General features: G+C 50.3%; 1 protein-coding gene across 1 annotated transcript in view; it reads left to right on the forward strand.

The window, feature by feature from the left end:
• B4GALT2 (beta-1,4-galactosyltransferase 2) overlaps window positions 1-27,719 on the forward strand; it is a 77,609-nt gene that overhangs the window by 28,586 nt on the left and 21,304 nt on the right. Inside the window, 4 exon segments of the mRNA XM_040360950.1 lie at window positions 13,553-13,957; window positions 23,827-23,871; window positions 23,874-24,002; window positions 24,005-24,060. Coding sequence (XP_040216884.1) covers window positions 13,636-13,957; window positions 23,827-23,871; window positions 23,874-24,002; window positions 24,005-24,060 — 552 coding nt within the window. The 5' untranslated portion in view covers window positions 13,553-13,635.

Genomic DNA, 27,719 nt, shown 5'->3' on the forward strand with positions numbered 1-27,719 from the left:
TTCTCCGTTTACATATATTTTGTAAATAAATAAATAATAATAAAAAAAAAAAAATGAGAAAAGTCCAAAAGAAAAAAACAGAAAAACAAAAACAATTATGAAAAACAAATATATTTACATTTTTTTTCTGTTTTTTCTTTGGACCTTTCTCATTTGGGAATTTTTTTTTATTTAAATTTAAAAAATAAATGTAAATCGGAGAAATATTTTTAGCGGGATTTTGTAGGTGCTGATATAGTGAAAAAAAATTCTCAGTTTTTACATTTATTTAAAAAAAAAAAAAAAAAAAAATTCCCAAATGAGAAAAAACAGAAAAACAAAACATATTTTGTAAATAAATCTAAAAATGTCCCAAAATTTGAATATTTGTACTTACATTTTCTTTTATTTTTTCTGTGTTTTTCTTTTTTTTCTTTTGGACTTTAATTTTGGGACATTTTTAGATTTATTTACAAAATATGTATTTATTTTTTTATTTTTTAATATGTTCACATAAGCACTTTTTATGTCATAGTTGCACTAAATACATAAAAGTTTTTTTTTTTTTTTTTTTTTTTAAGATTTGCACTTTATCATTATGCACAATTTTTTTAAAATATATATATTCATTAGAGGTAGAATATTGGTAGAAAGGTCTTGGTATTTTTATATATTCACATATATATATATATATATATAATTATTATAAAAAATAATTGGGAGTCCACCATTTTTTTTTTTAATTATATATTCCCCCCCCCCATACCAATCGTGGAATTTCTTTAGATTTGCGCTATTTTTTTATTCTTTTTTTGATCTGCTTCTGTGTTGCTCTGAGATCTCCAGCCGCGTTGTGTTGCGGTGCTGGCGTCCTGCAGGCGGTTTCCCTCTGCATGCAGTATGTTTGTACTCCGGGGGGGAGGGGGGCTGAGCGGTGTCGGCGCTGTAATGAAATACATTTCTTGTTCGGTTGGTTGGGAATCCTCCTGTGACGGATGCGCTGAACGCGTTGCGCTCCCTCCTCCGCTGTCCTACATTCACGTCCTCAGTGGGACTGGAGCAGCGAAAATGCGCTCTAATTAAAGCCGCAATGTGTTCCACTCCGCACATAATGAAAAGCCGAACGTTCGACCTGAAATCTCCGCCTCCGATAAATGAAACATTTTAAGGGGGGAAACCTCTGACAGCGATACTCCCCCCCCCCCTTCCCCCCTCCCCCGCCACTTGTGATCCAGATATTTCTTCTAAAAGCCGGAAAACGTTCTTTCAGGAGCCGTGAATCCGTATGGCGGAATTCTGCCGCTGTTCCTTATAAAGCGTGCAAGATCACGCTGCACATCAAAATGAAGGTGAATAATCGAAGGCCCCATTCACACTTGTCTGACTTGTCGTGCGACTTTGGACCCCTAAAGTCGCATGACTAGTTGCACCCCATGTTTCCCGATGAGTAATGTTTATATCTGTGTCACCTAAAGTCACTGCGACTTTCATGTAGTTCCTGGTCCGATTTTCATGCGACTTGAGGGCCAAAGACTTCAATGTACACACACACAAAAGTCGCATGAAAATTGCACCGGCATGATGTACATGCGACTTGTTTGCGTCTTTTTACAGCACAAACAATCACATCTTGATTTGTTTTTTGTTTTTTACCCCTGTCCCAGCCCATGCCTTCTGCAGCCCCTTCTGACATTGTTCATTCATCTCTGTTCCTGGTGTTCCTTCTGCAAGAGAAATGAGCTCTAACCCAAGTCTAACCTTAGCCATAACCCGAACCTTAGCAATAACTTCAACCTAACCATAACCCTAATCCAAGCCTAACCCTAACTCCAGCCATAACCATAACCCTAATCCAAGCCTAACCATAACCCTAATCCTAGCCATAACTCCAACCTCACCCAAGCGGTAACCCTAATCTTAGCCATAACCCTAACCCTAGTCGTAACTGTAACCCTAGCCATAACCCAATCCTAACCCCAGCCATAACTCCACATTAGCCATAACCCTAACCCCAGCCATAACTCCAACCTAACCCCAGCCATACATCTAACCCAACCATAACCCCAATCCTAGCCATAACCCTAACCTAACCCTAACCCTAGCCATAACCCTAACCCCAGCCATAACTCCACATTAGCCATAACCCTAACCCCAGCCATAACTCCAACCTAACCCCAGCCATACATCTAACCCTAACTCAACCATAAACCCAATCCTAGCCATAACCCTAACCTAACCCTAGCCATAACCCTAACCCCAGCCATAACTCCACATTAGCCATAACCCTAACCCCAGCCATAACTTCAACCTAACCCTAACCACAGCCACACCTCTAACCCCAATCCTAGCCGGTAATCCTAATCCTAGCCGGTAACCCCAACCCTAGCTGTTACTCCAACCTAACTCTAGCCATGTCCCTAACCCTAGCCGTAACCCCAACCTAACCCTAGCCATGTCCCTAACCCTAGCCGTAACTCCAACCTAACGCTAGCCATGTCCCTAGCCCTCAGAGGTTTGTTAGAGAACCTTAGTGAACAAACAGCATCATGAAGGCCGAGGAACACACCAGACAGGTCAGGGATAAAGTTGTGGAGAAGTATAAAGCAGGGTTAGGTTATAAAAAAAAAAAAATCTCCCAAGCTTTGAAGATCTCACGGAGCTTCTGTTCAATCCATCATCGGGAAATTGAAAGAGTATGACACAACCGCAAACCTACCAAGACATGGCCGTCCACCTAAACTGACCGGGCAAGGAGAGCATTCATCAGAGAAGCAGCCAAGAGGTCCATGGTAACTCTGGAGGAGCTGCACAGGAGCTGCACAGCTCAGGGGGGAGAATCTGTCCACAGGACAACTATTAGTGGTCTCTCCACAAATCTGCCCTTTATGGAAGAGTGACAAGAAGAAAGACATTGGAGAAAGAAAGACCTAAGAAGTCCTGTTTGTGAGAAGCCGTGTGGGGGAGGGGGCACAGCAAACATGTGGGGGAGGGGACACAGCAAACATGTGGGGGAGGGGACACAGCAGACATGTGGAAGAAGGTGCTCTGGTCACATGACACCAAAATTCAACTTTTTGACTGCTATGTGTGGAGAAAACTAACACTGCAAATCACCCTGAACACACCATCCCCACCGTGAAACATGGTGGTGGCAGCATCATGTGGTGGGGATGCTTTTCTTCAGCAGGGACAGGGAAGCTGGTCAGAGTTGATGGCAAATAGATGTACCCAGAACCTGCATAATAAAATACAACTATTTATAAAGTTCATCCCAATCACAGGAACAATAAAGAAAAACTGAATGACAGAGGTGTGTCGCCTAAAGATGATGGGCCAGATTCACATAGAGATACGACGGTGTATCTCCTGATACACCGTCGTATCTCTGAGTTGCGTCGGTTGTATCTATGCGACTGATTCATAGAATCAGTTACGCATAGATATGCCTAAGATCCGACAGATGTAACTGTGTAGCTGATTTACGGCGAGAATATGTAAATCAGTGAGATACGCCAATTCACTAACGTACGCGGGCCCGACGCAGTCACTTTACGACATTTACGTAAGGGTTTTCCCGGCGTATAGTTACCCCTGCTTCTATGAGGCACAGCCAATGTTAGGTATGGCCGTCGTTCCCGCGTTGAATTTTGAAATTTTACGTTGTTTGCGTACGTCGATTCACAAAATCGATGGACGCGAGTTACCCTCAAGCTGAAACCAATGTCATTGGGAGCAATGCACGCCGGGAAAATTCACGGACGTCGCATGAGCAGTTAAATCGGCGCGGGGACGCACCTGATTTAAATAATGCACTCCCCCTAGCCACGGAATTTGAATTCCGCCGGAGGGTTAACGATACGCCGCCGCAAGTTTTGAGGTAAGTGTTTTGTGAATTACCCACTTGCCTCTAAAACTTGCGGCGGCGGATCTTAAATTACATAGGTTACGCGGATCTAAAGATCCCCTAACCTATGTGAATCTGGCCCGATGTATTTGTACAGAGAAACATAAAGATCCAAATTCACAGGGATGGTGGGAACCCCTCATAATGGGCACAGCGGGTGTACAGACCTGGGAACTCAGCACAGGGATGGTGGGAACCCCTCATAATGGGCACAGCGGGTGAACAGACCCGGGAACTCGGCACAGGGAGGGTGGGAACCCCTCATAATGGGCACAGCGGGTGTACAGTCCTGGGAACTCAGCACAGGGATGGTGGGAACCCCTCATAATGGGCACAGCGGGTGTACAGACCCGGGAACTCAGCACAGGGATGGTGGGAACCCCTCATAATGGGCACAGCGGATGTACAGACCCGGGAACTCAGCACAGGGATGGTGGGAACCCCTCATAATGGGCACAGCGGGTGTACAGACCCGGGAACTCGGCACAGGGATGGTGGGAACCCCTCATAATGGGCACAGCGGGTGTACAGACCCGGGAACTCGGCACAGGGATGGTGGGAACCCCTCATAATGGGCACAGCGGGTGTACAGACCCGGGAACTCAGCACAGGGATGGTGGGAACCCCTCATAATGGGGCACAGCGGGTGTACAGACCCGGGAACTCAGCACAGGGATGGTGGGAACCCCTCATAATGGGCACAGCGGGTGTACAGACCCAGGAACTCAGCACAGGGATGGTGGGAACCCCTCAAAATGGGCACAGCGGGTGTACAGACCCGGGAACTCGGCACAGGGATGGTGGGAACCCCTCATAATGGGCACAGCGGGGGGTACAGACCCGGGAACTCAGCACAGGGATGTTGGGAACCCCTCATAATGGGCACAGCGGGTGTACAGACCCGGGAACTCGGCACAGGGATGGTGGGAACCCCTCATAATGGGCACAGCGGGTGTACAGACCCGGGAACTCGGCACAGGGATGGTGAGAACCCCTCATAATGGGGCACAGCGGGTGTACAGACCCGGGAACTATTTTTCTTTGTGGCTGATGCTGATAATGAAATGCTCTCTCATACTATTATCTGTGATCAGTGAAGCTCCAGCTAATTAAGAAGGACTTGCAGGAAAGTTGGCGATCTCCTAAGAAAGGTTCGAATGTCGCTTCCAGTCTGGAAGTTTTCCTCGGCTCCGGTTTCCCTCATGATATAATAATGTCCTGAACGTCTCCGGTCACCTCCTTCCTTTGTCTTCCTGGAGGAAGATGAGACTTTTCTGAGTGGCGGTGCCGCGGCGTTCCTCGTGGGGTCCCTCTATACACATAGATATCGGTGTCAGGTGGTTGGAGGACACGCTGTGTGGGGGAAGCTTTTACTGCAGATCTGGGTTGGTGTTTTGGGTCCGGAGATCACCGAGGAAGTCAAGACATAACGTTTGTTCTCGCTTTACTATGACTTTTTTTTTTCTTTTATTTGTTATAAAATATCGAACTTTACAATAATAATAAACTTTAGGAATTTATCATCATTTCCATGCATGAGGGAAAGTTACAATGGATCCAGGTCATGGTATACCTAGTAGTAGTCAGAGGCATAGCTTGAAGCTTGTGGGCCCTAGGGCAGATCGGAGCTGGACTTTGTGGAGGATATGATAATATGACAGCGAGGCTTCAGGGGCCCCCTTGAGCTAGGGGCAGGGTTGCGATTGTGACCCCCTGCAACCCCTTATGCTACGCATATAGTAATAGTTGGTCTCGTGGATCCAGGTCATGGGATATCTAGTAGTAGTTGGTCTCTCAGATCCAGGTCATGGGTTAGTAGTAGTTGGTCACATGGATCCAGGTCACGGAATATCTAGTAGTAGTCGGTCTCCTGGATCCAGGTCATGGGATATCTAGTAGTAGTTGGTCTCATAAATTCTGCTCCTGATATTTCTAGTAGTAGTTGGTCTCATGGATCCAGGTCATGGGGTATCTAGTAGTAGTCGGTCTGGTGGATCCAGGTCATGGGATATCTAGTAGTAGTTGGTCTCATAGATCCAGGTCATGGGATATTATTATTATTATTATTATACAGGATTTATATAGCGCCAACAGTTTACGCAGCGCTTTACAACATCAGGGAAGACATTATAGTTACAATACAATTTAATACAGGAATGATCAGAGGGCCCTGCTCGTTAGAGCTTACAATCTAGAAGGGAGGGTGAAGTGGAACAGAGGGTAGTAGATATGGGGGGTGATCAGGTGGGCAAAGTTAAAATACAGTTGTTAGATGTGGGTAGGATAGGCTTCTCTGAAGAGGAGGGTTTTCAGGGATCCTCGAAAAGCTAAAAGAGAAGGAGATAGACGGATAGTCTATCTAGTAGTAGTTGGTCTCCTGGATCCAGGTCACGGAATATCTAGTAGTAGTTGGTCTCATGGATCCAGGTCATGGGATATCTAGTAGTAGTCGGTCTCATGGATCCAGGTCAAGAAAACCAGCTGTGTATTTAGTGTTACGTCTCCTTTTATATCCTTAAAATAAATATTTAATTCTATAGGTTTCTTTTCTATCCTTGTATAAAATGAGATCTTCCGCTGTATATAGTGTTATGTCTTCTTTATATCCTTTTATATAATTAGATAGTTTGTTTCATTTCTATCCTCATTATCACCCGGCATGATGTATCTTCTCTCCGGGTAAACCTCCCCATGTCGGAATATTCTGCGCCGGTCCCTCCGTTTTTAGTATTCTGTCATTTTCATCACATTAGGAATAATCTGCACGTGTGTAAGTGTAAGATTACATGCTAGCTGTCGCACACAATGGCGGCAATCACCTCTGACAGCCGTGATTTAGGGGTGTAATGCTTCGTGTCGGCGGGCTCGCCATTGTCGGCGTCTCGTGGCATTGTCACGCTGTGACATAATGTCTCATTAGAAGGATTTATTTCCGCTCTTGATTGTTAGCACACGGGGTCCGCCGCATCATTTCATAGGAAGCGCAGCCGGTCCTGACGACTCGGGCCCCGTAATTCAATGATTAGTGAGATGGTTGGAGGAGGAGGAGGATTCATGGGGTGCTCTGCTTTCCCTTCACAGACTCCTGGAAATGTTTTCTGATTACCGGAGAATATTTGTAATGGGGACATTAACCACTTAAGGACCGGACCAATATGCTGCTAAATGACCCAAGGGGTTTTTACAATTCGGCACTGCGTCGCTTTAACTGACAATTGCGCGGTCGTGCGACGTGGCTCCCAAACAAAATTGGCGTCCTTTTTTCCCCACAAATAGAGCTTTCTTTTGGTGGTATTTGATCACCTCTGCGGTTTTTATTTTTTGCGCTATAAACAAAAATAGCGCGACAATTTGGAAAAAAATGCAATATTTTTTACTTTTTGCTATAATAAATATCCCCTAAAAACATATATAAAAATATTTTTTCCCTCAGTTTAGGCCGATACGTATTCTTCTACCTATTTTTGGTAAAAAAAATCGCAATAAGCGTTTATCGATTGGTTTGCGCAAAATTTATAGCGTTTACAAAATAGGGGATAGTTTTTTTTTTTTTTTTTTTACTACTAATGGCGGCGATCAGCGATTTTTTTCGTGACTGCGACATTATGGCGGACACTTCGGACAATTTTGACAAATTTTTGGGACCATTGTCATTTTCACAGCAAAAAATGCATTTAAATTGCATTGTTTATTGTGAAAATGACAGTTGCAGTTTGGAAGTTAACCACAGGGGGCGCTGTAGGAGTTAGGCTTCACCTAGTGTGTGTTTACAACTGTAGGGGGGTGTGGCTGTAGGACTGACGTCATCGATCGAGTCTCCCTATAAAAGGGATCACACGATCGATGCAGCGCCACAGTAATGCTTGGGGAAGCCGCGTTTACATACGGCTCTCCCCGTTCTTCAGCTCCGGGGAGCGATCGCGAGGGGGCGGCTAGAAACGAATAGCCGCGCCGTCGTCCCGGATCGCTCCCCGAGGGAATCCGCCCGCCGCATGTAGCGGGGGGGGGGTCCCGATCGGACCCCCGACCCGCGGAAAGGCAAGGACGTACATGTACGCCCATTTGCCTGTACGTGCCATTCTGTGGTCGTACATATACATGCGGCGGTCGGGAAGTGGTTAACCTCCCTGGCGGTATTAGGATTATTTCAGATTTTAGGTGCTGAAAGCGGTGCCATTATTTTGCAAGGAAATGTGGCATTTTATATTGTAGGGGGTAGATTCAGAAAGGATTTACGCCGACGTATCCATAGATACGCCGCGTAAATTCAAATCTGCGCCAGCGTATCTTCTTTCTGTATTCAGAAAGCAAGATACGCCGGCATTAGCCTAAGATACGACTGGAGTAAGTCTCTTACGCCGTCGTATCTTAGGGTGCATTCTCACGCTGGCCGCTAGTTGGCGCTCCCGTCGTTTTCGGCGTAGAGTATGCAAATGACCTAGTTACGCCGATTCACAATCGTACGTGCGCCCGGCGGTAGTTTTTTTACGTCGTTTGCGTAAGGCTTTTTCAGCGTAACGTTGCTCCTGCTATTAGGAGGCGCAGCCAATGTTAAGTATGGACGTCGTTCCCGCTTCGAAATTTTGAATGTTTTTACGTTGTTTGCGTAAGTCGTTAGAATTTACGTTCACATCGAAACCAATACGTCGTTGCGGCGTACTTGAGAGCAATGCACACTGGGATATGTACACGGACGGCGCATGCGCCGTTCGTAAAACACGTCAATCACGTCAGGTCATCACACATTAGCATAAAACACGCCTGCCGCTGAATAACATCCCCACAGCATGACGCTGCCACCACCATGCTTCACAGTACAGTTTTGTGTGCGTGCGGAGAGTGCTCGGCGCACCCATAGAGTCTCCCTTTGCGGGTCACACTGCAGTGCATAGAGAAGAACCGGCCACAGAGGGGTAAAACAAGGGATTTCTACTTGACATGTATTTTCATGCAGCAAAGTGACGGAATGTTTGCTGATTGCGTCACAACAGCCGCGTGCGATGGACGCCCCGTCCGGAGGGAGCTCAGCGGCTCTTTATGGTCCTATTCACAGCAGTGCCGCCGGTACCCAGGATGGTAATTGTGTTCTATGCTGCTGTGCATTGCGTTCCTATGAATTGTTCTTCTTTTCTTTTTTTTTCTTTTTATGCATCAACACATGTTAGCATGGGGTGCACAACGTGCGGCCCTCCAGCTGCTGCCGAGCTACAAGTCCCAGGAGACATTTCAAGGCTGACAGTTAATAATTAATTTATTAGTTATTAAGTTATGTTAGGGATTATTAGGGTTTTGGCTTAATAGGGGGTAATATTGGGGTGAGAGTTTTTTTTTTTAATTGCATTTTATTATTATTATTATTATTATACAGGATTTATATAGCGCCAACAGTTTACGCAGCGCTTTACAACATCAGGGAAGACATTATAGTTACAATACAATTTAATACAGGAATGATCAGAGGGCCCTGCTCGTTAGAGCTCACAATCTAGAAGGGAATTTATTATTCATTATAATTTTTTTTCTAAGCGGTTAGGGGTTAAAAAATTATTTTAGATATTTTTTACTTATTTATTTAGTTAGGTTAGGGTTTTGGGTTAATATTGGGGTTAAGGGGTTAATAATAGGGGGTAATATTAGGGTGAAGGGTTGGGATGAGAGGTTTTTTTTTTATTATTAGATATTATAATTATAATTTTTTTTTTTTTGTAAGGAGTTGGGGTTAGGGGTTAAATAAATAATTTTATATATTTTTACTTATTTATTATGTTAGGGTTTTGGGTTAATATTGGGGTTAGGGGTTAATAATAGGGGGTAATATTAGGGTGAAGGGTTGGGGTGAGAGTTTTTTTTATTAATTACATTTTAATTATAATTTTTTTTGTAAGCATTTAGGGTTAGGGGTTAAATAATTTTATATTTTTTTTTTATTTAGTTATGTTAGGGATTAATATTGGGGTTAATAATAGGGGGTAATATTAGGGTGAAGGGTTGGGGTGAGATTTTTTGTTTTTTTTATTAAATATTATAATATTTTTTTTTGTAAGGAGTTGGGGTTAGGGGTTAAATAAATAATTTTATATATTTTTACTTATTTATTATGTTAGGGTTTTGGGTTAATATTGGGGTTAGGGGTTAATAGGGGGTAATATTAGGGTCAAGTGTTGGGTTAGAATTTTTTTTTTTTTTATTCATTTATTTTTATTTAATTAATTAATTTTGTAAGGGGTTATGGGTTATATAATGTATTTATTTACTTATTTATTTAGTTATGTTAGGGATTAATATTCTGATTAGGGGTTAATATTGGGGTCAAGGGATGAGATTTTTTTTTTTTTTTTTTTATTTATTATAATTTATTTGTAAGCGGTTAGGGGCAAACTGTTATAATAATACTGGGGTAGATTCAGTAACATTTGCGCAGTTTTTACGTAGGCGCAGGGCACCGTTTTTGCCCTGCGCCCCGCAAATTTTCTGCGCTACCCTCGATTCACGGAGCAGTAGCTCCGTAAATTGCGAGGGCGCGCCGGCAAAATGCCCGGCGTAAGCGCGCGCAATTTAAATGATCCCGTAGGAATCATTTAAATTAGGCGCGTTCCCGCGGCGAGCGTAGGGCGCATGCTCCGTCGGGGAACTTTCCCGACGTGCATTGCGGCAAATGACGTCGCAAGGACGTAATTTGCTTCAAAGTGAACGTGAATGGCGTCCAGCGCCATTCACGATTCACTTACGCAAACGACGTAAAATTTAACGACGGGAACGACGGGTATCCTTAGCATTGGCTGCCCCTGCTATTAGAATGTGCAGCCTTACGCGAAACCCGATGTACGCAAACTACGTAAACTGCGTACGCAGGGCTCGCGTAACGTTGTGAATCGGCGTTAGTATGCAATTTGCATACTCTACGCTGACCACAACGGGAACGCCACCTAGCGGCCAACGTAAGAATTCAGCCTAAGATATGAGGGCATAAGAGCCTTATGCCACGCATATCTTAGGCTGCAGTCGGCGTAACAAGCTCTCTGAATCAGGAGAAGTCTTTACGCCTGCGCAAGTAAGCAATTGCGCTGCGTAACTATGGTTACGCAGGCGCAATTGCTCTTTGAATCTGGGCCAATAATAATAAATTAATTTATTTATTTTTTGATGTGCCGTAAAGACGTTTGCGTTGTAAACGGTCCGGCGCTCGTTTCCAGGTTGGGGGCTTCGCTCGCATCCACCCCCCGCAGGGACCAATTATCTCCTGTAAACGATCGGCGCAGAGCTCTCTTCGCCATTCTTCATGTATGTCCTCCTGACTTCGGGATCAATTTACTTCGGGGGCCCCTGATGTCACTTTTGTGGAGTAATGGCTTTCAGGATCTAGTTATACTGGAGGGGGGTCCGGTCCCTTTAGGGCACAGATGTGAGTGGCGCCGTGCTGGGGGACCTGCATTCGCCAAAAATAGCGCGGTGTGTCTTCGTGTCATGAGGCTCGTTATAAACCTCTTCAAAGTGATTGGACCGCTTTAAAGTGATACTAAACACGCACACTGTGTAATGTACGATCCTCCCTTCTGTTCCTGTATGGGGGATGGTGGCTCTCTAATTATTTTAATAAAAATAAAAAAAACATCCAAGTCCCTTTTTTCCTATTGGATATCCAGCTGTCACATGACCCGGCTCTCTCCCAGCCTGTCTGCAGGGAAACATAAGCAGGAGGAGCTTCTAGTCCTCTGCCGCAGTGTTAACCACTTCAGCCCTGGACCATTTGGCTGCCCAAAAACCAGAGCGCTTTTTGCGATTCTGCACTGCGTCGCTTTAACTGACAATAAAAAAAAATAGAATAAAATCCATCGTACAGTATCAACGGTGTACAGACTGACACAATTCTCAACATGTTTCACCACGAGTAGTAGCTTCCTCAGGAGAATTACATTTATCAGGCACTTTCTACTGAAAAATAACGTACAGGCATGGGCATCCACTCGATAGGGCAAGGGGGGCAATTGACCCCCCCCTGGAAAAATCGAAAGGGGCCGGATCCCAGGCCAGATGTCACACAGGCACAGCTAGCAGAGTGAAGCCGCCTCCCCCACCTGCTGTGCCTGTGCCGCGCTGATCTCTGACCTGAGGTACTAAATGAGATGGGGGAGGGGGGTCCGTCTGTGATCAAGGGGTGGTTTGTGCTGAATGGTGGGTCCATCTGTGCTGAAGGGGGAGGGGGGTCTGTGCTTAAAGGGGGTCCATCTGTGCTGAAGGGGGGTCTGTGCTGAAAGAGGGCTCTGTGCTGAAAGAGGGGTCTGTGTGGAATGGAGGGGTCCATCTGTGCTGAATGAAGGGGTTTGTGCAGAATGGGGGGGTCTGTGCTGAAGGGGGGTCCATCTGTGCTGAATGGACAGGTCTGTGCTGAAGGGGGTCCATCTGTTCTGAAGGGGGGTCTGTACATTCTCTAGTCTATATTTATATGGGCATGGAGTGAAGCTGAATTATCTCAAGAGCTATTTCACACTGCTGCGTTATCGGTAAAGCGCTACTAAAAAGCGGCGCTTTACCATCGTTTTAGCTACGCTATTTGGCCGCTAGCGGGGTGCTTTTAACCCCCGCTAGCGTTTGAAGAAAGGGTTAAATGCGACTGTGTATCGCCCCATGCGTACAGGTACGTTGCTTTGCGCAGCCGCGCCGTTCTGCCTCCGTAAACGTACAGGAGGCGGTGGGCAAAGCGTTTATTGATTACAGAGAGACCAGACACCAATGTCCTTCGCTGTGCTCTGTGCCACCCAGAAAACATGGAGTTGGCTGATACAGAGCACCGCGCGCGTAGCAGCAGCAGCAGCCTTTTCATTTCTTTGTGTTTTGTGTAATGAATGGGCTGCCAGTGCATCCTAATATGGCGGGAAAAATCAAATGTTACCCGTTAATAATGGATAGGAAGAGTTCCTCCACACAACTGCCGCTTACTGGATATTTTCTCTCTTCCCCCCCCCCCCCCCACCATTCTCTGTAATCCCCGAGAGATGGGTGTGTGTGTGTGTGTGTGTGTGTGTGTGTGAAAATCCCAGAAATACTCAGACTAGCCAGTCTGCCACGTTCAAAGTCAATTCAATCCTCTTTATTCCCCATTCTGAGGCTCGTTTTGAACTTCAGCAAGTCCTCTTCACCGCTTCTAGCTGCCTAAATGCCTTGAGTCGCTGCCATGTGATTGGCTGATTAGCAATTTGCGTTGCTAGGCAATTGAACAGGTGTTCCTAATAAAGTGGCCGGTGGGTGTACAGTGGAACCTTGGATTACGAGGATAATCCGTTCCAGGAGAACGCTTGCAATCCAAAGCACTCGCATATCAAAGGGAGTTTCCCCATAGAAGTCAATGGAAACTAAAATAATTTGTTCCGCATTGATTTCAATGGCATGCAATACCGCATGTGGCCAGAGGTGGGGGGTGCCGGAGAAACTCGGAAACACACGGAAAGGCCCGAGGACAGCTCGGCTGACCTCGGATAGGTTCGGGAACTGAGTATTTCCGAGTTTTTCCGAACGGCTCCGAACGGCTCCCATCTAGTTGAACCAATAGAAAAGCTCCATACACACAGCATTGGCTCTGTTGGAAATGTCGGACTAGCTACTATAATATAACAATGTAACTTCTATACAAAGTATGAATATTAATGTGATTTCCTGTTGTCTCCCGCGCAGGACGAGCACCTCATATGGGCGGCGCTGGACTCCCAGCCCTCAGGGTCACATGGTGTCCGGCCTGACCTCCCCCACGTCAGAAGATGACCAGGTTGCTGCTGGGCGTCACTCTAGAGAGGATCTGTAAGGCCGTCCTTCTGCTCTGCCTCGTGCACTTTGTCATTATCATGATCCTCTACTTCGATGTCTACGCTCAACGCTTGGACTTCTTCAGCCACTTCAATGTCAGGAACTCCTCCCGCGTCCACCCCTACTACAACTTCTCCCGGCCCAATGGCACCGCCCACACCTACCCCGCTGTCACTTCCCCCACAGACGTCTTGACACCCAGCGCCAAGCTGGAACTCAACCAGACCATCACCGAGAAGCCTGTTCCTCCGTGCCCGGACTCCCCGACTGGTTTGGGTAAGTTGGCATATGGCTGTTGGGTGGAACCCTTTACCTCCAATTAGAACCCATGAAGTGAGTCGTATATCAGTGAGATCTCATATGAGTGGAGGCCATGGTGTGAGTGGTATGGAGGTGAGGTCTCATATGAGTGGAGGCCATGGTGTGAGAAATATGGAGGTGAGGTCTCATATGAATGGAGGCCATGGTGTGAGAAATATGGAGGTGAGGTCTCATATGAGTGGAGGCCATGGTGTGAGAAATATGGAGGTGAGGTCTCATATGAGTGGAGGCCATGGTGTGAGAAATATGGTGGTGAGGTCCCATATCAGCGGAGTCCATGGTATTAGTATGGCGGGGAAGTCTCATATGAATGGAGTACATGGTGTAAGTAGTATGGCGGTGAGGTCTCATATGAGTGGAGTCCGTGGTGTGAGTGGAGTCCGTGGTGTGAGTGGAGTCCGTGGTGTGAGTGGAGTCCGTGGTGTGAGTGGAGTCCGTGGTGTGAGTGGAGTCCGTGGTGTGGTGTGGAGTGGAGTCCATGGTGGGGAGGTCTCATATGAGTGGAGTCCGTGGTGTGAGTGGAGTCCGTGGTGTGAGTGGTGTGGTGGGGAGTGGAGTGGAGTGGAGTCCATGGTGGGGAGGTCTCATATAAGTGGAGTCCATGGTGTGGGTGGAGTCCATGGTGTGGGTGGAGTCCGTGGTGTGGGTGGAGTCCGTGGTGTGGGTGGAGTCCGTGGTGTGGGTGGAGTCCGTGGTGTGGGTGGAGTCCGTGGTGTGGGTGGAGTCCGTGGTGTGGGTGGAGTCCGTGGTGTGGGTGGAGTCCGTGGTGTGGGTGGAGTCCGTGGTGTGGGTGGAGTCCGTGGTGTGGGTGGAGTCCGTGGTGTGGGTGGAGTCCGTGGTGTGGGTGGAGTCCGTGGTGTGGGTGGAGTCCGTGGTGTGGGTGGAGTCCGTGGTGTGGGTGGAGTCCGTGGTGTGGGTGGAGTCCGTGGTGTGGGTGGAGTCCGTGGTGTGGGTGGAGTCCGTGGTGTGGGTGGAGTCCGTGGTGTGGGTGGAGTCCGTGGTGTGGGTGGAGTCTGTGGTGTGGGTGGAGTCTGTGGTGTGGGTGGAGTCCGTGGTGGGGAGGTCTCATATGAGTGGAGTCCATGGTGTGAGTGGAGTCCGTGGTGGGGAGGTCTCATATGAGTGGAGTCCGTAGTGTGAGTGGAGTCCGTGGTGTGGTGTGGTGTGGTGGGGAGTGGAGTGGAGTGGAGTCCATGGTGGGGAGGTCTCATATGAGTGGAGTCCATGGTGTGAGTGGTGTGAGTGGAGTCCGTGGTGTGAGTGGAGTCCGTGGTGTGAGTGGAGTCCGTGGTGTGGGTGGAGTCCGTGGTGTGGGTGGAGTCCGTGGTGTGGGTGGAGTCCGTGGTGTGAGTAGTGTGGTGGGGAGGTCTCATATGAGTGGAGTCCGTGGTGTGAGTGGAGTCCGTGGTGTGGGTGGAGTCCGTGGTGTGGGTGGAGTCCGTGGTGTGAGTAGTGTGGTGGGGAGGTCTCATATGAGTGGAGTCCGTGGTGTGAGTGGAGTCCGTGGTATGAGTGGTGTGAGTGGAGTCCGTGGTATGAGTGGTGTGGAGTCCATGGTGGGGAGGTCTCATATGAGTGGAGTCCGCGGTGTGGGTGGAGTCCGCGGTGTGAGTGGTGTGGTGGGGAGGTCTCGTATGAGTGGAGTCCATGGTATGAGAAATATGGCGGTAATTATGGACCACTAATGCTATCCAGGAATCTTTAGTAGCCACTATGTAGGAACCGGTCAAGATTAAAATCTGGGACTTGTCATTGCTGTTTTGCCGAAGTGCCGGTTCTGGATCATCTTCATCCTCCATGTTGGTGAAGAGTCATAGTTCAGTCAGTAGTAGTTGGTCATATTCAACAGAACAAGTCCAGTGAAATGGGACTGACCAGCACTAGCTGACTCTTCCCCGGTTCTGCTCATCCCTGACTCTTCCCCGGTTCTGCTCATCCCTGACTCTTCCCCGCTTCTGCTCATCCCTGACTCTTCCCCGCTTCTGCTCATCCCTGACTCTTCCCCGCTTCTGCTCATCCCTGACTCTTCCCCGCTTCTGCTCATCCCTGACTCTTTCCCCCGCTTCTGCTCATCCCTGACTCGTTGCCGGTTCTGCTCATCCCTGACTCTTTGCCGCTTCTGCTCATCCCTGACTCTTTGCCGCTTCTGCTCATCCCTGACTCTTTGCCGCTTCTGCTCATCCCTGACTCTTTGCCGCTTCTGCTCATCCCTGACTCTTTGCCGCTTCTGCTCATCCCTGACTCTTTGCCGCTTCTGCTCATCCCTGACTCTTGCCGCTTCTGCTCATCCCTGACTCTTGCCTGCTTCTGCTCATCCCTGACTCTTGCCCGCTTCTGCTCATCCCTGACTCTTCCCCGCTTCTGCTCATCCCTGACTCTTCCCCGCTTCTGCTCATCCCTGACTCGTTGCCCGCTTCTGCTCATCCCTGACTCGTTGCCCGCTTCTGCTCATCCCTGACTCGTTGCCCGGTTCTGCTCATCCCTGACTCGTTGCCCGCTTCTGCTCATCCCTGACTCTTTGCCGGTTCTGCTCATCCCTGACTCTTTGCCGGTTCTGCTCATCCCTGACTCTTTGCCGCTTCTGCTCATCCCTGACTCTTTGCCGCTTCTGCTCATCCCTGACTCTTTGCCGCTTCTGCTCATCCCTGACTCGTTGCCCGGTTCTGCTCATCCCTGACTCGTTGCCCGGTTCTGCTCATCCCTGACTCGTTGCCCGGTTCTGCTCATCCCTGACTCGTTTCCCGGTTCTGCTCATCCCTGACTCGTTGCCCGGTTCTGCTCATCCCTGACTCGTTGCCCGCTTCTGCTCATCCCTGACTCGTTGCCCGCTTCTGCTCATCCCTGACTCTTTGCCGGTTCTGCTCATCCCTGACTCTTTGCCGCTTCTGCTCATCCCTGACTCTTTGCCCGCTTCTGCTCATCCCTGACTCTTGCCCGCTTCTGCTCATCCCTGACTCTTGCCCGCTTCTGCTCATCCCTGACTCTTGCCCGCTTCTGCTCATCCCTGACTCTTGCCCGCTTCTGCTCATCCCTGACTCTTGCCCGCTTCTGCTCATCCCTGACTCTTTCCCGCTTCTGCTCATCCCTGACTCTTTCCCGCTTCTGCTCATCCCTGACTCTTCCCCGCTTCTGCTCATCCCTGACTCTTTCCCGCTTCTGCTCATCCCTGACTCTTGCCCGCTTCTGCTCATCCCTGACTCTTGCCCGCTTCTGCTCATCCCTGACTTTTCCCCGCTTCTGCTCATCCCTGACTCTTCCCCGCTTCTGCTCATCCCTGACTCTTCCCCGCTTCTGCTCATCCCTGACTCTTCCCCGCTTCTGCTCATCCCTGACTCTTCCCCGCTTCTGCTCATCCCTGACTCTTCCCCGCTTCTGCTCATCCCTGACTCTTTCCCGCTTCTGCTCATCCCTGACTCTTTCCCGCTTCTGCTCATCCCTGACTCTTTCCCGCTTCTGCTCATCCCTGACTCTTTCCCGCTTCTGCTCATCCCTGACTCTTTCCCGCTTCTGCTCATCCCTGACTCTTTCCCGCTTCTGCTCATCCCTGACTCTTTCCCGCTTCTGCTCATCCCTGACTCTTTCCCGCTTCTGCTCATCCCTGACTCTTTCCCGCTTCTGCTCATCCCTGACTCTTTCCCGCTTCTGCTCATCCCTGACTCTTTCCCGCTTCTGCTCATCCCTGACTCTTTCCCGCTTCTGCTCATCCCTGACTCTTTCCCGCTTCTGCTCATCCCTGACTCTTTCCCGCTTCTGCTCATCCCTGACTCTTTCCCGCTTCTGCTCATCCCTGACTCTTTCCCGCTTCTGCTCATCCCTGACTCTTTCCCGCTTCTGCTCATCCCTGACTCTTTCCCGCTTCTGCTCATCCCTGACTCTTTCCCGCTGCTGCTCATCCCTGACTCTTTCCCCCGGTTCTGCTCATCCCTGACTCTTTCCCCCGGTTCTGCTCATCCCTGACTCTTTCCCCCGGTTCTGCTCATCCCTGACTCTTTGCCGCTTCTGCTCATCCCTGACTCTTTGCCGCTTCTGCTCATCCCTGACTCTTGCCGCTTCTGCTCATCCCTGACTCTTGCCTGCTTCTGCTCATCCCTGACTCTTTCCCGCTTCTGCTCATCCCTGACTCTTCCCCGCTTCTGCTCATCCCTGACTCTTCCCCGCTTCTGCTCATCCCTGACTAGTTGCCCGCTTCTGCTCATCCCTGACTCGTTGCCCGCTTCTGCTCATCCCTGACTCGTTGCCCGCTTCTGCTCATCCCTGACTCTTTGCCGGTTCTGCTCATCCCTGACTCTTTGCCGCTTCTGCTCATCCCTGACTCTTTGCCGCTTCTGCTCATCCCTGACTCTTTGCCGCTTCTGCTCATCCCTGACTCTTTGCCGCTTCTGCTCATCCCTGACTCTTGCCCGCTTCTGCTCATCCCTGACTCGTTGCCCGGTTCTGCTCATCCCTGACTCGTTGCCCGGTTCTGCTCATCCCTGACTCGTTGCCCGGTTCTGCTCATCCCTGACTCGTTGCCCGGTTCTGCTCATCCCTGACTCGTTGCCCGGTTCTGCTCATCCCTGACTCGTTGCCCGGTTCTGCTCATCCCTGACTCTTTGCCGCTTCTGCTCATCCCTGACTCTTTGCCGCTTCTGCTCATCCCTGACTCTTTGCCCGCTTCTGCTCATCCCTGACTCTTTGCCCGCTTCTGCTCATCCCTGACTCTTGCCCGCTTCTGCTCATCCCTGACTCTTGCCCGCTTCTGCTCATCCCTGACTCTTGCCCGCTTCTGCTCATCCCTGACTCTTGCCCGCTTCTGCTCATCCCTGACTCTTGCCCGCTTCTGCTCATCCCTGACTCTTGCCCGCTTCTGCTCATCCCTGACTCTTGCCCGCTTCTGCTCATCCCTGACTCTTGCCCGCTTCTGCTCATCCCTGACTCTTGCCCGCTTCTGCTCATCCCTGACTTTTCCCCGCTTCTGCTCATCCCTGACTTTTCCCCGCTTCTGCTCATCCCTGACTCTTCCCCGCTTCTGCTCATCCCTGACTCTTCCCCGCTTCTGCTCATCCCTGACTCTTCCCCGCTTCTGCTCATCCCTGACTCTTCCCCGCTTCTGCTCATCCCTGACTCTTTCCCGCTTCTGCTCATCCCTGACTCTTCCCCGCTTCTGCTCATCCCTGACTCTTCCCCGCTTCTGCTCATCCCTGACTCTTCCCCGCTTCTGCTCATCCCTGACTCTTCCCGCTTCTGCTCATCCCTGACTCTTTCCCGCTTCTGCTCATCCCTGACTCTTTCCCGCTTCTGCTCATCCCTGACTCTTTCCCGCTTCTGCTCATCCCTGACTCTTTCCCGCTTCTGCTCATCCCTGACTCTTTCCCGCTTCTGCTCATCCCTGACTCTTTCCCGCTTCTGCTCATCCCTGACTCTTTCCCGCTTCTGCTCATCCCTGACTCTTTCCCGCTTCTGCTCATCCCTGACTCTTTCCCGCTTCTGCTCATCCCTGACTCTTTCCCGCTTCTGCTCATCCCTGACTCTTTCCCGCTTCTGCTCATCCCTGACTCTTTCCCGCTTCTGCTCATCCCTGACTCTTTCCCGCTTCTGCTCATCCCTGACTCTTTCCCGCTTCTGCTCATCCCTGACTCTTTCCCGCTTCTGCTCATCCCTGACTCTTTCCCGCTTCTGCTCATCCCTGACTCTTTCCCGCTGCTGCTCATCCCTGACTCTTTCCCCCGCTGCTGCTCATCCCTGACTCTTTCCCCCGGTTCTGCTCATCCCTGACTCTTTCCCCCGGTTCTGCTCATCCCTGACTCTTTCCCCCGGTTCTGCTCATCCCTGACTCTTTCCCCCGGTTCTGCTCATCCCTGACTCTTTCCCGCTTCTGCTCATCCCTGACTCTTCCCCGCTTCTGCTCATCCCTGACTCTTCCCCCGCTTCTGCTCATCCCTGACTCTTCCCCGCTTCTGCTCATCCCTGACTCTTCCCCGCTTCTGCTCATCCCTGACTCTTCCCCGCTTCTGCTCATCCCTGACTCTTCCCCGCTTCTGCTCATCCCTGACTCTTCCCCCGCTTCCGCTCATCCCTGACTCTTCCCCGCTTCCGCTCATCCCTGACTCTTTCCCGCTTCCGCTCATCCCTGACTCTTTCTCCCGCTTCCGCTCATCCCTGACTCTTTCCCGCTTCCGCTCATCCCTGACTCTTTCCCGCTTCTGCTCATCCCTGACTCTTTCCCGCTTCTGCTCATCCCTGACTCTTTCCCGCTTCCGCTCATCCCTGACTCTTTCCCGCTTCCGCTCATCCCTGACTCTTTCCCGCTTCCGCTCATCCCTGACTCTTTCCCGCTTCCGCTCATCCCTGACTCTTTCCCGCTTCTGCTCATCCCTGACTCTTTCCCGCTTCTGCTCATCCCTGACTCTTTCCCGCTTCTGCTCATCCCTGACTCTTTCCCGCTTCTGCTCATCCCTGACTCTTTCCCGCTTCTGCTCATCCCTGACTCTTTCCCGCTTCTGCTCATCCCTGACTCTTTCCCGCTTCTGCTCATCCCTGACTCTTTCCCGCTTCTGCTCATCCCTGACTCTTTCCCGCTTCTGCTCATCCCTGACTCTTTCCCGCTTCTGCTCATCCCTGACTCTTTCCCGCTTCTGCTCATCCCTGACTCTTTCCCGCTTCTGCTCATCCCTGACTCTTCCCCGCTTCTGCTCATCCCTGACTCTTCCCCGCTTCTGCTCATCCCTGACTCTTCCCCGCTTCTGCTCATCCCTGACTCTTTCCCGCTTCTGCTCATCCCTGACTCTTTCCCGCTGCTGCTCATCCCTGACTCTTTCCCCCGGTTCTGCTCATCCCTGACTCTTTCCCGCTGCTGCTCATCCCTGACTCTTTCCCCCGGTTCTGCTCATCCCTGACTCTTTCCCCCGGTTCTGCTCATCCCTGACTCTTTCCCGCTTCTGCTCATCCCTGACTCTTTCCCGCTTCTGCTCATCCCTGACTCTTTCCCGCTTCTGCTCATCCCTGACTCTTTCCCGCTTCTGCTCATCCCTGACTCTTTCCCGCTGCTGCTCATCCCTGACTCTTTCCCCCGGTTCTGCTCATCCCTGACTCTTTGCCGGCTTCTGCTCATCCCTGACTCTTTCCCCCGGTTCTGCTCATCCCTGACTCTTTCCCGGTCTGTGACTCACTGAGGATTGAAGCCAGGATGAACTCTATAATCAGTGGTGGCCCCCATGTGTCTTCCCTGACAGGTTCCCTTTAAGGTGAGGTCCCTGCTCGCTGTGAAGAGCCGGTCCTCCTTCGCCGGGTTCCGGTAGTCAGTTGCGGTGATGGAAGGGTTAATCCCGTTCTGGGTCCGGCAGAGCGGAGCGGAGCGGTCGGCGCACAGCAGGCAGATTGCTAATAAGCCGGAGCGCCAGGACTGATTAATGCATTAATTACTGTGATTATGGCTGCCCCCTGAGTGGTGCCCGGTGCCCACCCTCCTCTCCGGGCTGATGCCGGATTACAGTGGGCTGTGCCGGGGAAGGGTTTGTGTTCAAACCGCAGTCTGCGAAATGTTCTGTCTCTGGAGAGGGTCCGCCATATTCCTCACAGAGGCAAACTAGGCTGCTGCCTATGGCGGAGGGGGCTGCTCTTGGGGGGGGGGGGGGTGGGACTGGGAAGGCTATGTTTATGCCGGGGCAGGTCTGGGGGGGGAGGTGTATGTACAGTATATCCGGGGGGCAGATCTAGGGGGAGGAGTGTGTATATGTTGGGGCAGGTCTAGGGGGGGTGTATTTATATGCCGAGGCAGGTCTTGGGGGGGGGGGGGAGGGGTATGTCTATGCGGGGGCAGGTCTGGGGGGGAGGGGTATGTATATGCCGGGGCAGGTCTGGGGGGGGGGGGTATGTCTATGCGGGGGCAGGTCTGGGGGGGAGGGGTATGTATATGCGGGTCAGGTCTGGGGGGGGGGTGTATATTCCGGGGGCCAGGCAGATCTGGGGGAGGGCTATGTATATGCCGGGGCAGGTCTGGGGGGAGGGGTATGTATTTGCCGGTGCAGGTCTGGGGGGAGGGGTATGTATATATGAGCCAGGTATGGGATGGGGGTGTATGTATAGTATATTAGGGGGGCAGATCTAGGAGGAGAAGTATGTATATGCCGGCGCAGGTCTGGGGGGGGGAGGGGCTATGTATATGCCGAGGTAGGGGTATGTATATTCCGGGGGAGGTCTTGGGGGGGGGGGGGGGGGGGAAGGGTATGTATATGCGGGTCAGGTCTGGGGCGGGGGGTGTATATGCCGGGGGGCCAGGCAGGTCTGGAGGAGGGGGTACGTATATGCCGGTGCAGGTCTGGGGGGAGGGGTATGTATATATGAGCCAGGTATGGATGGGGGTGTATGTATAGTATATTAGGAGGAGAAGTATGTATATGCCGGGGCAGGTCTGGAGGGAGGGGTATGTATATGCCGGGGTAGGGGGGGTATGTATATGCCGGGGTAGGGGTATGTATATGCCGGGGCAGGTCTGGGGGGGAGGGGTATGTATATCCCGGGGCAGGTCCGGGTGGGGGGGGGGGGCTGGGAGTCTGCCCATTTTCCTCCACAGAACTGCCGCTCACTGGATATTTTCTCTTTTTTCCCGCCATTCTCTGTAATCTCGGAGACCCCATTCTTTTCTATGGAGACGGGTCGCATCTCCACTCCAAAACGGGTGAAGCTCAAACAAGTTCTGGGACTTGTTTTTTAGGCAGGGGGATGGGGGACAGATGGGGGGATGGGGGACAGGCGGATGGATGGGGGGATGTGGGCTCTGTAGTCTCGGCTCAGGGAGGGTTGCTGAGCAGTTTCTCTGCGTTCCTCCTCCTCCATCCTCGGCGATCGGCGTCCTCTGAAGAGCTGACAGGCGTGATTTCCCCCCTCAGTCTCGGGACGTCTCTCTCTCCCGTATCTAGGACAGATCTGCGCTGTGTTGTTTTCCTCCCCTCCCCCCAGGAATAATTCAAGTCTGAACATATTATTATTTTTTTTTCATTGCACAATTTAATCAGCTGCTGAGAGGCCGGGACTCGTGTGCGATCGTTTGGTGTTCCGTATATATCTCATACTCCCGGGTATTCCCAGCGTTCAGAAATAGAGCTGACTGCACATTACATGGAGTTATTACCAACATGCCTCCCCGTATCCCACAGCTCCGACCTATACCGCAGCGCTGTACAGAGATCACTGAGCCAATCACATCAGTCTCTGTACAGAGAGCTTACACTCTAATGTCCCCCCCCCCCCCCCCACAGTCACATCAGTCTCTGTACAGAGGAGCTTACACTCTAATGTCCCCCCCCCCACAGTCACATCAGTCTCTGTACAGAGGAGCTTACACTCTAATGTCCCCCCCCCCCCCCACAGTCACATCAGTCTCTGTACAGAGGAGCTTACACTCTATGTCCCCCCCCCCCACAGTCACATCAGTCTCTGTACAGAGGAGCTTACACTCTAATGTCCCCTCCCCCCCACATCACATCAGTCTCTGTACAGAGGAGCTTACACTCTAATGTCCCCTCCCCCCACATCACATCACATCAGTCTCTGTACAGAGGAGCTTACACTCTAATGTCCCCTCCCCCCACAGTCACATCAGTCTCTGTACAGAGGAGCTTACACTCTAATGTCCCCTCCCCCACCCGCTATTGTCTGTATTAGGAAAGCGAATCCCCATACATTCTTTCTCAAATATCTGGAGCACCCAGAAGAACTCCTATGGACTTCATGCAGTCAGGTTTCAGGTTGGGGTTGATCCTCAGGGGCGGGGCCATGCTGTGTGCGGGGCGAAGGGGGGAAGCGGATTTCTTGATGACTGATGGGCGGTGTCTTTTCTCTTCCAGTCGGCCGTCTGCTGATCGAGTTCAGCTCCCCGATGACCATGGAGCGGGTCAGCGGGAGAACCCCGACGTGACGGATGGAGGAAAGTACATCCCAAGTGATTGCCTGCCAAAGTGGCGAGTGGCCATTATCATTCCATTCCGACACCGGGAGCACCACCTGAAATACTGGCTGCACTACTCCACCCCATCCTGCGCCGGCAGAAGGTGGGCTACGGAATCTATATCATCAACCAGGTGAGTGCAACTCTGGCTCCTCCCACTGCGCGGGACCTTCTAAGGGGAGATCTCCCTGCAGTAGTTTGTGTCTCTGCCCCTCCCACAATGGGGAGATTTCCTGCAGTAGTTTGTGTCTCTGCCCCTCCCACAATGAGGAGATTTCCTGCAGTAGTTTGTGTGTCTGCCCCTCCCACAATGGTGAGATTTCCTGCAGTAGTTTGTGTCTCTGCCCCTCCCACAATGGGGAGATTTCCTGCAGTAGTTTGTGTCTCTGCCCCTCCCACAATGGTGAGATCTCCTGCAGTAGTTTGTGTCTCTGCCCCTCCCACAATGGGGAGATTTCCTGCAGTAGTTTGTGTCTCTGCCCCTCCCACAATGAGGAGATTTCCCTGCAGTAGTTTGTGTCTTTGCCCCTCCCACAATGAGGAGATTTCCCTGCAGTAGTTTGTGTCTCTGCCCCTCCCACAATGGGGAGATTTCCTGCAGTAGTTTGTGTCTCTGCCCCTCCCACAATGGGAGATTTCCTGCAGTAGTTTGTGTCTCTGCCCCTCCCACAATGGGGAGATTTCCTGCAGTAGTTTGTGTCTCTGCCCCTCCCACAATGGTGAGATCTCCTGCAGTAGTTTGTGTCTCTGCCCCTCCCACAATGGGGAGATTCCTGCAGTAGTTTGTGTCTCTGCCCCTCCACAATGGGAGATTTCCTGCAGTAGTTTGTGTCTCCGCCCCTCTCCCACAATGAGGAGATTTCCTGCAGTAGTTTGTGTCTCTGCCCCTCCCACAATGGGGAGATTTCCTGCAGTAGTTTGTGTCTCTGCCCCTCCCACAATGGGGAGATTCCTGCAGTAGTTTGTGTCTCTGCCCCTCCCACAATGGGGAGATCTCCTGCAGTAGTTTGTGTCCTCTGCCCCTCCCACAATGGGAGATTTCCTGCAGTAGTTTGTGTCTCTGCCCCTCCCACAATGATAAGATTTCACTGCAGTAGTTTGTGTCTCTGCCCCTCCCACAATGGGGAGATTTCCTGCAGTAGTTTGTGTCTCTGCCCCTCCCACAATGGGGAGATTTCCTGCAGTAGTTTGTGTCTCTGCCCCTCCCACAATGGGGAGATTTCCCTGCAGTAGTTTGTGTCTCTGCCCCTCCCACAATGGGGAGATTTTCCTGCAGTAGTTTGTGTCTCTGCCCCTCCCACAATGGGGAGATTTTCCTGCAGTAGTTTGTGTCTCTGCCCCTCCCACAAGACATCAGAAAATGATTTGTTCATTTTACATTATGAAGGAGGGTGATGATTGGACACGGTATTATTAGAGATTCCTCATTGAATTTTTAGGAAGCCAGAATGTGGAGGTTTCAGTTTGGGTGGAGTTGTCCTTTAAGTAGCTCCCCTCTCCTGTTGCTATGGGAAACCTGATTACCCCATCCCCCACTCTGCGGTTCGGGGGGTTCAATGACGCGGGTCGGGGGGAATAATCACTGCGGAGTGCAGACGATTTGTTTTTAAGTGTTGAACTGCAAACCAATTACTGGAGCGCTAACGGCAATTAAATCGAACCTCTTAATCGCCCCTTTGTGTCGGCGGTAATTGTTTGTAAGCTGCGGATTAACAATGGAAGACGGTGGCGACCAAAGGCTTCAGCGGGAGGCGCGAATTTCCTGCTCTGCAGAAACGTTTCTTCCCCGCGGGTCCCCGGGTGACCGTTATCGTTCCGGTCCCAATGGGGGGAGGGGGACGACGTGACCGAGGACCTCCTACCGTCGTCACTCTGGAGGGATCAATCAAAGCGGAACAACAAAAAAAAACCTTTAATAGAAATGTAGAGAATATTTAACGGGATCAATTAATTATCATGTCAAATTAAATAGAAAACAATAAGAAGGGGAGGGGTTTGGTTTGGCTTGGTGGTCAGGAATATTTATTGGTCCCAATGAGGGTCAGGCCGTTTTCTATTGGTCTTAATAGAGTTGGGGGTACACTATTGGTCTATAGGTGTTGAGTGTATCTATTGGTCTATTGAGGGTTGGGGCTATCCTATTGGTCTAATGAGGGTCAGGGGTATCCTATTGGTCTATTGAGGGTTGGGGCTATCCTATTGGTCCTAATGAGGGTCAGGGGTATCCTATTGGTCTATTGAGGGTTGGAGGCTAACCTATTGGCCCAATAAGGGTCAGCAATATTCCTATTGACTGATGAGGGTTGGCTGAGGGTTGGTTGTAATCCTATTAGCCAATGAGGGTCAGGGGTATCTTATTGGTCTGATAAGTGTTGGGTGTATACTACTGGTCTAATGAGGGTTGGGGGCACCCGATTGGTCTATAAGGGTTGAGTGTATCCTATTGGTCTAATGAGGGATGATGGGATTCTGTTTGTCTAATGAGGGTCAGCAATATTCTATGGCTCTAATGGGGGTCGGAGGTCTCCTATTGGTCCTATTGAGGATTCTGTGGTATCCTATTGGTCTAATGAGGGTCAGGCAGGGTATCCTATTGGTCTATGAGGGTTGGGGCTAACCTATTGGCCCAATAAGGGTCAGCAATATTCTATTGGACTGATGAGGGTTGGCTGAGGGTTGGTTGTATCCTATTAGCCAATGAGGGTCAGGGGTATCTTATTGGTCTGATAAGTGTTGGGTGTATACTACTGGTCTAATGAGGGTTGGGGGGCACCCGATTGGTCTATAAGGGTTGAGTGTATCCTATTGGTCTAATGAGGGATGATGGGATTCTGTTTGTCTAATGAGGGTCAGCAATATTCTATGGCTCTAATGGGGGTCGGAGGTCTCCTATTGGTCTATTGAGGATTCTGTGGTATTCTATTGGTCTAATAATGAGGGTCAGAGGTATCCTATTTGTCTAATGAGCGTTGGGGGTTTTCTATTGGTCTGATGAGGGTCAGGTATATTCTATTGGGGGTGTATCCCATTGGCTTAATGAGGGTTAGGAATATTCTATTGGTCTGATGAGGACTGGCAGTATCCTATTGGTCTACTGAGGGTCAGGTGAGGATTGGGTGTATCCTATTGGCCTAATGAGGGTCAGGGATATTATCATGGCCTGAAAAGGGTTGAGTGTATCCTATTGGTCTATTGAGGGTCAGCAAAATTCTCATTGCTCTAGTGGGCCTGGAGGTATCTATTGGTCTAATGAGGTCAGCAAAATTCTATTGCTCCTAATAAGCCTGGAGGTTTCCTATTGGTCTAACTGAGGGTTGGGTGGTATCCTATTGGTCTGAGGGTTGGAGGTATCTTATTGTCTAATGAGGTTGGAGGTACCCTATTGGTCTAATGAGGGTTGGAGGTATCCTATTGTTCTAATGACCGATTGGAGGTACCCTATTGGTCTAATGAGGGTTGGTGGTATCCTATTGGTTTAATGAGGTATTGGTCTGCTGAGGGTGCCTAAAAACTGAGGAGTGTGTAATGTCACACAGGACCCCTTCGTCAGGCGCAGGCCTGACGAAGAAGGGGTCCCTGCATGACTCTGAAACGTTGCACTCCTCTGTGATGTGATCATGCGATAAAAACCTGTTTTGGACGCTACCCTTGTCCATCCAATCATGTGCTGGCAAATATCTCCATTGCGACTTTCCAAACCAGTTTCCAGCTGGCCGTTGCCGCAGCACCCAAATCTTGAGACGTATCCATTAAGGTGAGCGATGGGAATATGGAGAATTAATATCCCTGCTG

This window comes from Rana temporaria, chromosome 7, assembly GCF_905171775.1.
Source record: "Rana temporaria chromosome 7, aRanTem1.1, whole genome shotgun sequence".
Taxonomy (NCBI): domain Eukaryota; kingdom Metazoa; phylum Chordata; class Amphibia; order Anura; family Ranidae; genus Rana; species Rana temporaria.